Source organism: Caenorhabditis remanei, chromosome III, assembly GCF_010183535.1.
Source record: "Caenorhabditis remanei strain PX506 chromosome III, whole genome shotgun sequence".
NCBI classification, from domain to species: Eukaryota; Metazoa; Nematoda; class Chromadorea; order Rhabditida; family Rhabditidae; genus Caenorhabditis; species Caenorhabditis remanei.
Genome location: NC_071330.1, coordinates 7,684,588 through 7,696,742, shown reverse-complemented (window position 1 = coordinate 7,696,742; position 12,155 = coordinate 7,684,588). Strand labels below are relative to the sequence as shown.

Sequence of the window (12,155 nt, the reverse complement as noted above, 5' to 3'; positions counted from 1 at the left end):
CTAGAATAATGTAGTATTAGAGTACATCGAATCCGGATTTAAACAAACAATTACGTGACCCACCAGGAAATGAAAACATTAATTATTTCTAGACTATTACTTACTTCCTCTTTCATTTCATTCAATTCAATCCTTGAAACAATAAAATGCCAGCACTATATTCTCCAAATGTAACCCGAAACTCACTTCAAAAAGAGCTGTTCTTATTTTCAGATAACATCGACTGAAGTCGTTTATGAGTCTCAAGAAGGCGTCTTTGCAGCTATTTTTCTTTTCTTGATCAGTGCTACTTTTCTGATTGCGTGCTGTCCAGTGCTCTGTTGCCTTGCAATTATTCTCATAATTTGGCTTATTGTGAGGAAACCATCATCTGGATAGGACGATTGTTGAACCGATTTTTTCCCCATATTTCATAAATATGTTTTTACTCATTCTCATCTGTTTTCATTCACTTACGATGCCACCCCCGGCATTTCATTTGTTGGAAACCGCCAACTTTTTGACAAGTGCGCTAATACAAAGCGTGTTCCGTTCTCTTGAAACAATTAGAAGTTCGAGGACGATTCCACACCGAAACACTCGAAGTTTCTCTCAATTAGTGTTTGCTGTGAGTTCCTTGAAATGCCAGCTCTACGCAATGTGACCTCAAATGCGACTAGTGTGAGTGACACAGTCTAATTTCAGAAGTCATGATCACTGGGGTTGCAGACAACCACATACATTTCAACAACTCATACTGTCATGGATACAGTTTGGTCGTTCTTGTTCAGTGGATTGTTTCTCACATTCTGTTGCTGTCCATACATCACTTCAACCGTCATTGCAATTGTTACATTGATTATTGTTAAAAAGAAGAAGAAGTCAAAAGGAACAGACAATTCAAATTCAGCCACTTCATAGTCAGATGAAGAAACTTTACTTGTTTGAACTCGTATCTAGTCTTTGAGAGATTTTTGATTTTTCAATTGGATAAATCAGGGTTGTGATTGATATTCAAGATTGATTTTTTCGAAGACCTTCTATCAGAAAACTAGATAAATTCATAGATACATAAATTAACTAGTTAAATTTAAAACCATCTAGAATCTTCCGAGGAAGTTCCAGAAACCTGCTCCCAAAACACCGAATCAAAAGTTGACAGTTATTTTTCTGGAATCACAACAACTTCAAACACTCTTTGATTCGAAACTCTCCTGAGTATTGAAGAAAAGTTAATATGGCTGTGAGTGTACATAAACAACAAATGAAACCGTTCTCTTTTCAGAAGACGAAAGCTACAACACTTTATTCTGAATCTACCTTGATTGTGATATATATTGTGTCGTGTGTGATCAATATTTGTATCTGCATTTGCATCAGTGTTGTCGTTTGGTTTCTCGCAAAAAGGAAGTATGATAAACCGGCAAACAAAACTCCAGCCTGAACCAGCAGTTGTTTAAGAATCCTTTTTTATTAATAAACTTGAAGATTCCAATGTATTTCTTTCACGAAACTGCAATCAATCACAAGCTTTTTATTACTACTTTCCTCCCAAGTTTCAACTGAAAACATGACTTGATATACTTTTGACTTTTTCGTACCATTCTGAAAACCAGGGATCGACACCCCCTGGTGCCAAAACTTTTTTGGGCCGGCCACAGCTTTCTGAAATTTTCAAGAAAAAGCCGCGGCCGACTTTACGACAGCCTTGTTTCCCCCTCAGACACATCTGAATTATCTCTGTATTACAGTTTTGCTTTCAAAAACTTGCGTCCCATTTTTGCTTCTCATTTTCATATGCTCTCAGATTCTTCTAGAAACTTTAACTCTGAAGAAACCCTAATCTGGAAACATTCAAATGTACCCGAAACATGATTTGCCCTCGGTGAATTTCTAGAATGGAAGGAAAGTTCCAGTTAGACCACAGTAGAAACTTCAGGAGTTCATCAAAGAAGAAAACGAAAAAATGGCTAATGTGAGAAGAAAAATACTCGACCATCTGATTGCTTATATTATTCCAGAATAATGGAACAAAATTTTCCGATTCGACATTAATTATGATCTATATTTTCTCAGTTTTCATCGACATTTGTTGTTGTGTTGGCGTCGGAGTTGCCGTTTGGTTCATTGCAAAGCACAAGTATACGTCCAAACCTGGAAATGTTGGAGGACCTCAACAAGTGATTCTCGTTAAAGAAGTCTGACTATAACAATTTTTCAACTAATAAATATTTATTTCACTCTAATTACAAAAGTTTCATGAAGATTTCGGTTCATCCGCACGACTTTGACTGAGACTTTGAAGATCTTCATGAGTTGACTTCTGAAAAGTATGAAATAATTGAAGAAATATGCAAAAACTGCAACTAAACCTTGTCCTTGTCAGGCTTCTTTTGATCAATTTTATCCTCTGAACTTTTCTGTTTTTTCTTCTCTTCCACATCAATAATCAACATTTTTTGTCGAGGAATCCGTAGATCTCTCAGTCGAGATTTGGAATCAATAACCTCAAGAGGTGCCTAATAAAAATCAAAATTATATTGAGTTTCTACAAAACAAATTACCGGTTCACCAGTAGAAGAAGCAGCCTCTCCTTCAGCTTCTTCACTCGACGACTTCTGGGTTCTGATGTGGATATCATGCGTCTTTTTATCAACACCAAGCATAATGAAGAGTCGAGATAGTAGGTCACCTGAAACCTTCTATTTGATTCGAGAGAAAACTCTACCTATTACCATATGTGGCATCAGTAGCCAGGCTAACCACAACTGGTTTCGTGAGATGCAAGAAGTACCAAAGCTGTTGATCTGGTTTTTTCGGTTTTCTTTTTCTTCCACTTTTCGATTTATTCATCAAAGCTTTTCGAGATGGACGATTACTTCCACGACTGTTTACACGTTCAGCCCCGCCTTCTTGTGACAATTCACCATCATGTTCTGCTATTTGTTGTGGAGAAACCTCTCTAGTGAATACACTTGATGGGGATGTTGCAGTAATACAAGATGAATGGTTATCTAAAAAAATAATTACAGACAGCTAAACAACAATAAGCCAGTTTACCTTTTGTGAAAAGTGCGAAGCAGTTGTTACAGTAGTAATGACCACATGCTAAAAGCTCCAATTTGTTCAATCCTCCAATCAACTGAAATCAAGATATTTTTTTGAAATATTCCAGATAATGAGGACAGTTTCACCTTTTTGCACCCATCGCACGCCAGAGAAATGTCCATATCGTCTCCAACCTGAACCCATTTCTGGAAGTTTCTTTTCTCTATTTCTGAATAACTCACGTCATCTTCAGTCCGTTCATTTGTCGAGGAAGTCGAGGAGAGCACAAGTTTAGACGTCGAGTTCATACCAGTTCTGAAAAAAGAATTCAGAAATTCTTCGAAGAATAACGAGTAGGAACTTACTGTACTTTAGAAAGATTCTCTTTTTCTTTTTTCGACATTTTTGATATCAAATCTTGATTCCGGAATTTTCGAAAATGAATTCCTCTCTTTTTTCTTGTCCTTTTTTGACAAAAACTCAAATAAACTTTCATAGTTTTGTTTTTTTGTTCCCATTGAAAGAACTCACGTTTCTGCCTTTTCACTTTGGCACGTTACAGTACTAACCAAATATAACTCATATATTGCCTTTTTCAGTTGAAAATGCCCAAGTTTGAGAGTGTGTATCAGTCCCACACAGTCGTTGTTTTTTGGGTAGATCAGATCAAAAGAAGATATCCATTTTCATAGTTGACAACATTTTTGTGAGAGCTCTCCCTCTCTTTTTAGGTGAGCAGCTCAAAAATCGCACTATTTTGCATTGAAGTGGGTTGATTTGAAGGAGAATTTAATTTGTCGGTTTGTAGCGTGCAAGTGAGCCTATACAGAAAAGTTTCTTCTAAATTAGGTCATTAACTTTTTGCAACACTCAAACACAACTTTCAAAACCCAATAAAATTTATTGGGAGAAAACAAAAACAAGTAGGGAAATCAATAATAAAGGTATTTTCTCTTGATTCATTGGGCCGGAGGTGGTTGCTGAGGGGCCGGTTGAGCATCTGGTTGTGCTGAGTTTCCAAAGAGTCCACTGATAGGATTCCAACTAGGAGCAGTGTTATCAAGTGGGGGTAAGTCGGCGGAACCATCGGGAGCAGCGGGAGCAGGAACAGGAGCCGGACTAGGGGCTTGATTCGATGGATCCGATTGAGTAGGAGGAAAATGACCAGCTGCAAGAACTTCTTCTGAAGGTTTTATTGAAGATGCAGGAGGTGGAATAATTGGAGCTGGAGCATCTGGGAGTGGACCATTAGTAGGTGTTGAAGCATTAGGAGTTGCACCAGGAGCAGATGGAATAGGAGGATTGGATGGAACTGGAGACAGAGGAACCGGACTTTTTGGATCTTCTTTTTCACTGAGGCTTCGAGTCTTTTCCTTCTTCTTTTTATCTTTCTTTCTTTTCTTTTTCTTATCTTTCTTCTGTTTCGTTGCGCCTGTCGTTGATCCAGTTGTTCCTCTTGTTTTTGTAGTTTTTGTTCTTCCTGTCGTACCTGAATGAGTTTTTTTTTAAATACGTCTTCTACCTTTTTCTATTACCCGTAGTGGAAGTCGTACCACCAAAAGTAGAAGTACCAGTAGTTCCAGTGCTTGATCCACTCTCCATATCATACGGATTATCAAAACCAGGTTGCATTTTAGCCATTTCTTTTTCTCTTTTCTTTCTCATATACCACCAAATACCTCCACCAGAATACGAAATACAAACTAAAAAGAGAACAACAAGCAGAATAATTCCAGGCGTATAATCCATTTCAGTTGTAGGAGCAGGAGTTATCGGTGCAAACGTTGGTAACGGAGGGAATGTTTGATTCGGTTTTTCCGTCGGAGGATTGGTAGGTGGCGGAGGATTTGTTGGTGGAGGAGCTGGAGGGGGTGGAGGCCCTTTTATTAGTTTTGGGACCACCATTGCAACTACTGTCGCTATTCCGAGAATTGCCGGGATAAACCACTGCAAGTTTAGATTTGAGCATAGATTGAATATTTCGCTACTTCCTCACCGGCATTTTTCTTTGTCGATTTCCAAAGTAGACAGATGAGTGTTGATGATGAAGAGAAAGTTGAACTGGGGGAGTTCAGAAGTTTTGAACTTTTCTGTTCTTGCCCTCTGTCACCTTGTCAAGTTACGGTCGAACCGGTCGAACTGTTAGCGGTCAAAGTAAAGTTCAACGTGGCTGATAGACGAAATTTCAACAACTTGCTTTTTCTAACTCTCGAAAGTTTCCACATAAATCAAATTTCTGTTTGACTTTTTATTGATAACGTTGCATTCTGAATGAATTCCGAATTTTCATTCCAAATGCGGAAGACGCTAATAAGCATTTCAATTGTAGACCATCTATCCTGAAACAACACTTCTCAATTCACAAATTTCGATTCCGCCAATTCTTTATTAATACTTGTTCATGACATGGGTAGCCGTCTAATAGCAAGAAAAAAGAGAGCAAACAACAATTCGAATGAGAAAGAATGGAGGAATGAAGTAGAATCGTTGAACGAGAGATTAGGAAGTAAGGAAAAAAGAAGAGAACATTATTGAAATGGTTAATTGATGTTATATTTTGTGATTAGAGAAAAAAGTTCTCCGGCAAAGTTGTTGTACTCATCTGAACTTCTGGATTGGAGAGTATTTAAACCGTTTAAAACCATGGAACCTGAAAACAGAAAACAAAAAATAAATGTAGAAAGTTGATCACATACCAAGAAGTAGAGAGTGATTAGTTGACGATCTTGCAACATTTGCAATACTTTCTTTCTGAATAACTGACATTTCCAATGCTTCTTGAAGAGTATCCCCATTTGATTGTTCATACTCTCCTCCTACTGAAACTTGCATTCGAACTGGAGATTGATCTCGAAGCATTGATTGCAAATCAATTGCGGCTGTCGATGAAGACGTCGATGTACCAGAAGAAGATGATGATCCTGTAGACGGGGCTATCTTTATGAACTTCTCTCCAGCTCTTCCACCATTGTACGCAACCAAAGCTGATGCCCGTTTTGCCAGATCAAACGTTCTCTTTCTGTTTTCTAAAAGTCTTGCTGGTCCCAATGATGTATTCGATCCAACTCCAACTGCAGGAGCAACAGCATTAGCCATATTGCGTAGGGATTGTGGAATCGGTGGTGGTAATCCATATTTCCTATTTCCAGAAGGTCCAGCAGAAGAAGTTCCTGCAACAGAAGGCAGTTGACGAAGAGGAGTGAAACGTGTTGAAGGCGTCGATAGTGTTGATGACATGGACGAAGGGCGAAGAAGAAGAGATTTGGGAACTGAAATGAATATAAGAGTAGAGGAAGGAAATTTTAGCTGGAACACAGGGAAATTCGGTTAAACAAGTAGATGACTGGCATGCTCAAGATCACTTACTTGGTGTCATTTTCATTCCAGAACCAGGCAAAGTTTTCACCGAATTTTCAGATGTCGGACTGATGCGACGTTTCTTATTGGCTGGAGATGTTTCTGGATCAGCTGAGAAGACAGTCGACAGCGCTTCTAGCAAATTCAGAGTTAATTTCGGTTCATTTTTATTTTCCAAAATTTCGATATCATCATCTGCATCGTGAATTCCATTAGGAGAAGTTTCCTCTGATTCATCTTCTTCTTTAGCATCTCCATCAGTATCATCATTCTCTCCACAACTTGCTTCTCTTTCTAATGGAGGTGGTCCATCGTCATCTTCATCTTGAACTTCTTCTTCTTTTCCTTTTTCTTCATCTTTTTTCATTTTTTCGGCTTTCACCATGGCAGCAGCTCGGCGAGTTTTGCTAGCCATACTAAAATAATGATCAATTATTTCTCGGCCATTTCTCATTTTTTTTCGTAAAAGAGAGTAGAAAGCAAAGAAAGATAACATAATGAAGTATAAAAAAAAGAGATAAGAAATCGAAAAATGTGTCATGTCAGAAAATTTTGGGATCTGTTTAAAGAAGAATAATCTTAGAATGATCTGTTATCACTATGGATCGGGAGTCGTTTTGATATGAAAAAAGAATTAACAGACTTCTCGGTGGATAAAGTAAACAAAATGTTGAGTATTACAATTTGAGAAGTTACGGAATCCGATATTCCAGATATTTTAAATTGGATTTCCTGCTTTTTCATGAAATACATAGTCTGAAGGCTCACGATGAAATTAAACAACAAATTATATAGTAACTACTTCAATAACTTGAAAATCTTCTTTCAAATTCAATTTTACATTACTCTCAAATTGTTTCAATTTTGAACTAGATCTGACTTGTTCCTTTGTTCCGAATCGTCTTTTTCTTTCCCATTTTCTTTTTGCAGATGAAAAAGCAGAAAACAAATATGAAAATGTTTTTTAAAAGTCAGAAAAAATTCAATTGATATCAGAAGTAAAGATAAAAAAGAGAGTATTGTTCTTAGATGAAGATCTTATCGGATTGTAAGCTGGGGGAAGAGAAAATCTCGGTTTTTTCTTTTTTTCGATTGAACCACGGAGAGAAAGAAACCGAACAAACGACGCATGTATTTTTCCTCTAGGAGAAGAAGAGAGACTGAGAGAAATCAACGAGTGTGGTGGTTGGGTTGTGTCTCGCAACGAATGAGAGGGTATACGGTAGAAAATGGGGGTTCTGTAGATGCGTCCAAGGATCGATCACAAGTTTGGTTGGAACTCGGAAATTTTCAGAAAACTCGAAAAATGAGAGAGGGGAAATAGGAAATATAAACAATGACGTATTGTGGATTAGATTAGTGAGTGATTTGAATTCAGAGATTTCAGGATTCTAGAATCAATTTTCATCTTTGCGCAACTTTTGTGAAGAGTATGTATTTTCTTCCTCTAGAGAACACAGATAAATGTTGAATTTTGAATTAAAAACACTCTCCTGCGAAGCAAAACAGCTCAAAACACTGCACAAAAGAGTACAAATACTACTAGAAACACCTGTGTAGGAGAAAAAGGAAATTTGGATACTATTTCTCATTTCTCATCAAATAAATGTTCAATCATATAGATAACATCTTCTGAAATTTAAAGTGATTAAAGTTGATGTTGAATTAAATTCTTATCAAATAACAGAATGAAACTTTCTCATATCGTCGGTTTTCTCCAACAAGATGAGCGTTGTGTGCGAAAGAGAGGCGCAGACAGAAAAAGACAAAAAGAGAAGAGAATTGGCACTATGCCAAATTACTTTCTGAACAGGAGGAAAGATTGACACGGCCATCGTATTGACACATTCGGAATCTTGTGAAAAACAGTTGGAGTCAAGAAAAATTCATGTAACAAATTTAGAAAATAACAGCTAAAACGAAAAAGAACAAGAAAATCAACAAAAACAGAACTTTTGAAGAATTAAATTAATTCAAGATGAAATCACTCTTCCATATCTTCTTCTTTTATTTCTTCCACCACTTCTTCCTTTATTTCCAACTCTTCATCTGCTTCATCCTCAACGACTTCCTCCTCTACTTCAGCTCTGCAAAACTACACAATTGTCAACTTTTCAAAATAGTACATTCATTGGGTATTTCCAGGCTTGTCAAAAATCGGGCCGGTCGAACTTTCTCTCGGCCCAGCCCGGGTTCAAAAGTGGGTGCTCATTTTTTAACAAAACTTTTCTAAAATTTCGGAAATTTTAGAGTAATACTGATTATATTATCATACACATTCGCCTTTTAATTGAATTTTGAATTTTTAGTCGAAAACTATTAGCACGACACGCTTCTTACAACCGTGCTCTACAGAAACTGAAGAAAAATGATGTGAAACTGAGAGACTAAGAGAAAAAGAGACATTTTTCAAGAGGATTTCGGTGGAGCGCAGTTGTAAGAACTGAGCCGAGCTAATATTCTTTTTTCAAAAAAAAATTCCAAACACTTCAAAAAAATCTACACGTTTTAAAACGGGCCGGGAATATTTTTGATTTCGGCCCGGCCCGTGACAAGTCTGGGTATTTCGAACAAAATACCTATCAGCTCACTTTTCTACCATTTTCGCATAGTCTCCTCTCAAATGGCACAATGAGTTTTTGATACGAATTCCGGTGTATTTCACAAGAATTTTATCGTTGATGGCTACTTGATCCTCTGGAAATATTATAATGAACACATAAATCAGGTGTCGTCACTTACCAAAAGTTTTATCATTTTGTTTTACATGAATTGTGATCATATCCATGACGACTCCTACCATAAGACCTTCCTGCACATACTTCACTTTTGCTTCGTACTGATCACCAATTTTTGGGCTGGAATATTTGGAAAAACAGATATTGATTAATTGATAGGCATAAACTAAATTTTCAAAAACCATGTTATTTGTAATTGAATAAAAGCTTTTTTGGTCGGGACTCTTCAAAACTCACATAAAAACTATTTGATTTATAGCAACGTCAGTATGGAATGCGTATTGATCAGCAATGACGCGTGGTTCGGAAGCAGTCTCGACACTTCCAACAGCGACAACGATTCCATTGTATCTGTAGTTAAACATACTATCTCGAATAGATAACTTGATCCAACTTACTCTTTTCTGTACTTGCCAACTGTATTTTGAGCAATCCAATCACACGCTTCATCCATAGCTGCCTTTCCTGACATGTGATAAGGCAGAGAAATGTGACGCGGCATCTTTCTCTGAACTAATTGCCCACCTTTTCCTTTTCCTTTCATCTTTTTGATCAATTTCAGTCCATCTTCATAATTCATAAAAAACTGCTCTTTGAAGCTCTTTTTCGTTGTTTTGATGTTAGCTCCGAGATTCTTTTTTCGATAATCCTCATCTTTTTTGTTTTTACTCGGCTTTGGAGTTTCACTTTTTATTTCCTGGACCTCAGTAGTACCGTCGTCATTTTCAACAAACTTTTTCTTTCCCATTGTTGAGAATTGCGCTGAAAAGATGAATGATGTTGTCATTCTGTGAAAAGTTGGGCATTCAACAAGAAATAATATAGGCTCAGTGACCAAACTATAAAAAAAGAAAGAAAGAAATAGAAGAAAGAATAGGTTGGGTGCTTGAAAAATTTTTATACTGTTATGCTAGAATCTTAATGGAATATTTGGCCAGAGTTTAGGATTTGAAGCGTATTCAGTTTCGAACTGCATTTCTATTGAACTCTCCATCGACAGAATCTTCGTCGCCGCAATTCCATAATCTTTCTTCGCCTTTTCCCGCTTTTCTATGAACTCCACATTAGCATTGCGATGATCGGCTGATTTTTCGACTCGTCCACGGACGTTAACTGAAAAATGTTGTTGCCCATCATATTTTTTAAAAGGATTTATTTAATATTACTTTGTTCGACATTGATATATTCGTTCTGGTTTCCTTTTTTCGCGTCATCTTCTTTCTTCTTTTCTGCAGCATCTCTTTTCTCTTTCACTGAAATTTTTAATAGAAAATTAACTGAATGTGATCTAAAGTCTTACACTTCCGCCGATGATCATGAGTTTTTGCAAAAAATTCTTTCATTTCTTCGCTCATATCTTCTACTTCTATTTCACCGGCGTCTTCGTTTCGAATCTCACATCGGGATAACCTTTCTTCAATAACTTCAGGTTCGGGAGCATTGCTGAACTCGCACTCTGTCGATGGCTTATGAAAAGAGTGTCTTCGTGTGTGTACTGAAAATCATTTATATATTAAAAGTTGTTAAAATATAAACGCACTGACAGTGTTGAGTCGCTTCAGCATGATGTTGTAACCACCGTTTAGAGATGTCATAATGCCGCCAGAAGTGATTGAACGATGAATCACGAGCCCATTCATTGTTTTCGAGAAATTTATTCATTTTTCAAACTGATTTGAGGAAGAAAGTTACGAAAATATATATCAACTGCGACTCTCGATGTCTCTCAATCTCTAACACGTGCAAAAAGAGCGCACTTGCCTGATGGCCTAACAAACGCCTCATGACCTAGAAAATGCTTTTTAACGCGGCGTTTTCAAAACCAAATTAAATATTGGATTCATGAATTAATGGGCCTATTCTTGGCAAGCAAAAAACGTTTTTCGCTGCTTTTTTTTCGATTCACGGAACCAGAAAATCAGCGAAAAACTCTTAGTTTTTCGCTGATTTTTAAACGTTTTTCGCTGGTGTTTTTACCGTTCGCTTCGAGACCTGCGGTGTCGAAAAAGGCATGTGCCAGCGAAAAATAGTTTTTCGCTGCTTCTTTCCAATTCACGAGAGAAGGAAATCAGCGAAAAACTATTTTTCGCTGGCACATGCCTTTTTCGACACCGCAGGTCTCGAAGCGAACGGTAAAAACACCAGCGAAAAACGTTTAAAAATCAGCGAAAAACTAAGAGTTTTTCGCTGATTTTCTGGTTACGTGAATCGAAAAAAAAGCAGCGAAAAACGTTTTTTGCTTGCCAAGAATAGGCCCATAATTTTCATTCAGAAGCACACTGGCCAGTTTTTTGATGGAGAACCGAATATTCGTTTATTTTTTTCAATGTTTCAACTGTTATCATTTCAGACAGTTCTACTGCTAGATATGTCGAACTTTGAATCAGAGAAACCTTCCGTATATGTACAATCGTCAGAAGTAAGTTAAAAAACAATTCAATATTTCCCTTAAAACTATATTCTCTGATTTGCTGGATGGTAATTGTATTTAAAGAAAACCTCCCAGTCGATTTGCTCACCAGGCGCAGGACCAACCGGAAAACGTCTTGACTATATCACATGGCACCAACATCACATGTATATGGCACGAATGCTGAGCGAGATGAGTACATCATCTCAACCTAGTGGATGTTATATTGTCGATAAAGAGCATTATCAAATTGCATCAGGTTATTCAGGGGGTAGGATGAAGGTCGTAAGAAATTATAATTCGTTAAATTTCAGAAATTGTCTTCAAAGAAGATTCCTGTCAGTGTGCAATCGTCTCAGCGCTTCATAAATTGGAGAAAAAAGCAAATGACAGTGACGAGAATTTCATAATGTATATTACGAGTTTTCATGATTGTAGGCAATGCTGGGAAAGGATCAGCAGTATGAAGATTTCAAAAATCTGGTACTGGAGCCCTTCAAACAATTCAAAAAATTGGGAGCATGAATTCCACGCTTTTCTAAATTCAAGTGGTATCGAGTTGGCAAAGTATACGCCAACTCGAACGATTTCAATTGATTTCCAATAAAAATCTACTCTTTATT

At 37.2% G+C, this 12,155-nt stretch overlaps 7 protein-coding genes across 7 annotated transcripts; 2 read left to right on the top strand and 5 right to left on the bottom strand.

The window, feature by feature from the left end:
* Positions 1-621: 621 nt before the first annotated feature.
* GCK72_009803 (uncharacterized protein) lies at positions 622-900 on the top strand (the record flags this gene model as incomplete). The annotated part of the gene is made up of 2 exons (XM_003113332.2): positions 622-660; positions 709-900. 2 exons carry the CDS (start codon positions 622-624, stop codon positions 898-900), a joined length of 231 nt encoding a protein of 76 aa, XP_003113380.1.
* Positions 901-2,236: 1,336 nt separating this feature from the next.
* Positions 2,237-3,430, bottom strand: GCK72_009802 (uncharacterized protein; the record flags this gene model as incomplete). The annotated part of the gene is made up of 7 exons (XM_053727538.1): positions 2,237-2,302; positions 2,352-2,498; positions 2,544-2,671; positions 2,715-2,993; positions 3,040-3,121; positions 3,174-3,342; positions 3,393-3,430. The coding sequence occupies 7 exons, from the start codon at positions 3,428-3,430 to the stop codon at positions 2,237-2,239; spliced, it is 909 nt and encodes a 302-aa protein (XP_053587115.1).
* A 556-nt stretch (positions 3,431-3,986) lies between these two features.
* On the bottom strand, positions 3,987-4,932 carry GCK72_009801 (uncharacterized protein; the record flags this gene model as incomplete). The annotated part of the gene is made up of 2 exons (XM_003113286.2): positions 3,987-4,516; positions 4,563-4,932. 2 exons carry the CDS (start codon positions 4,930-4,932, stop codon positions 3,987-3,989), a joined length of 900 nt encoding a protein of 299 aa, XP_003113334.2.
* Positions 4,933-5,567: 635 nt separating this feature from the next.
* On the bottom strand, positions 5,568-6,799 carry GCK72_009800 (uncharacterized protein; the record flags this gene model as incomplete). The annotated part of the gene is made up of 3 exons (XM_003112808.2): positions 5,568-5,677; positions 5,724-6,296; positions 6,394-6,799. The coding sequence occupies 3 exons, from the start codon at positions 6,797-6,799 to the stop codon at positions 5,568-5,570; spliced, it is 1,089 nt and encodes a 362-aa protein (XP_003112856.2).
* A 1,569-nt stretch (positions 6,800-8,368) lies between these two features.
* GCK72_009799 (uncharacterized protein) lies at positions 8,369-9,909 on the bottom strand (the record flags this gene model as incomplete). The annotated part of the gene is made up of 5 exons (XM_003113127.2): positions 8,369-8,471; positions 8,976-9,081; positions 9,127-9,242; positions 9,360-9,473; positions 9,521-9,909. 5 exons carry the CDS (start codon positions 9,907-9,909, stop codon positions 8,369-8,371), a joined length of 828 nt encoding a protein of 275 aa, XP_003113175.2.
* A 123-nt stretch (positions 9,910-10,032) lies between these two features.
* On the bottom strand, positions 10,033-10,784 carry GCK72_009798 (uncharacterized protein; the record flags this gene model as incomplete). The annotated part of the gene is made up of 4 exons (XM_053727537.1): positions 10,033-10,235; positions 10,289-10,375; positions 10,423-10,617; positions 10,667-10,784. 4 exons carry the CDS (start codon positions 10,782-10,784, stop codon positions 10,033-10,035), a joined length of 603 nt encoding a protein of 200 aa, XP_053587114.1.
* Positions 10,785-11,448: 664 nt separating this feature from the next.
* On the top strand, positions 11,449-12,139 carry GCK72_009797 (uncharacterized protein; the record flags this gene model as incomplete). The annotated part of the gene is made up of 3 exons (XM_053727536.1): positions 11,449-11,541; positions 11,617-11,803; positions 11,847-12,139. 3 exons carry the CDS (start codon positions 11,449-11,451, stop codon positions 12,137-12,139), a joined length of 573 nt encoding a protein of 190 aa, XP_053587113.1.
* Positions 12,140-12,155: the final 16 nt, after the last annotated feature.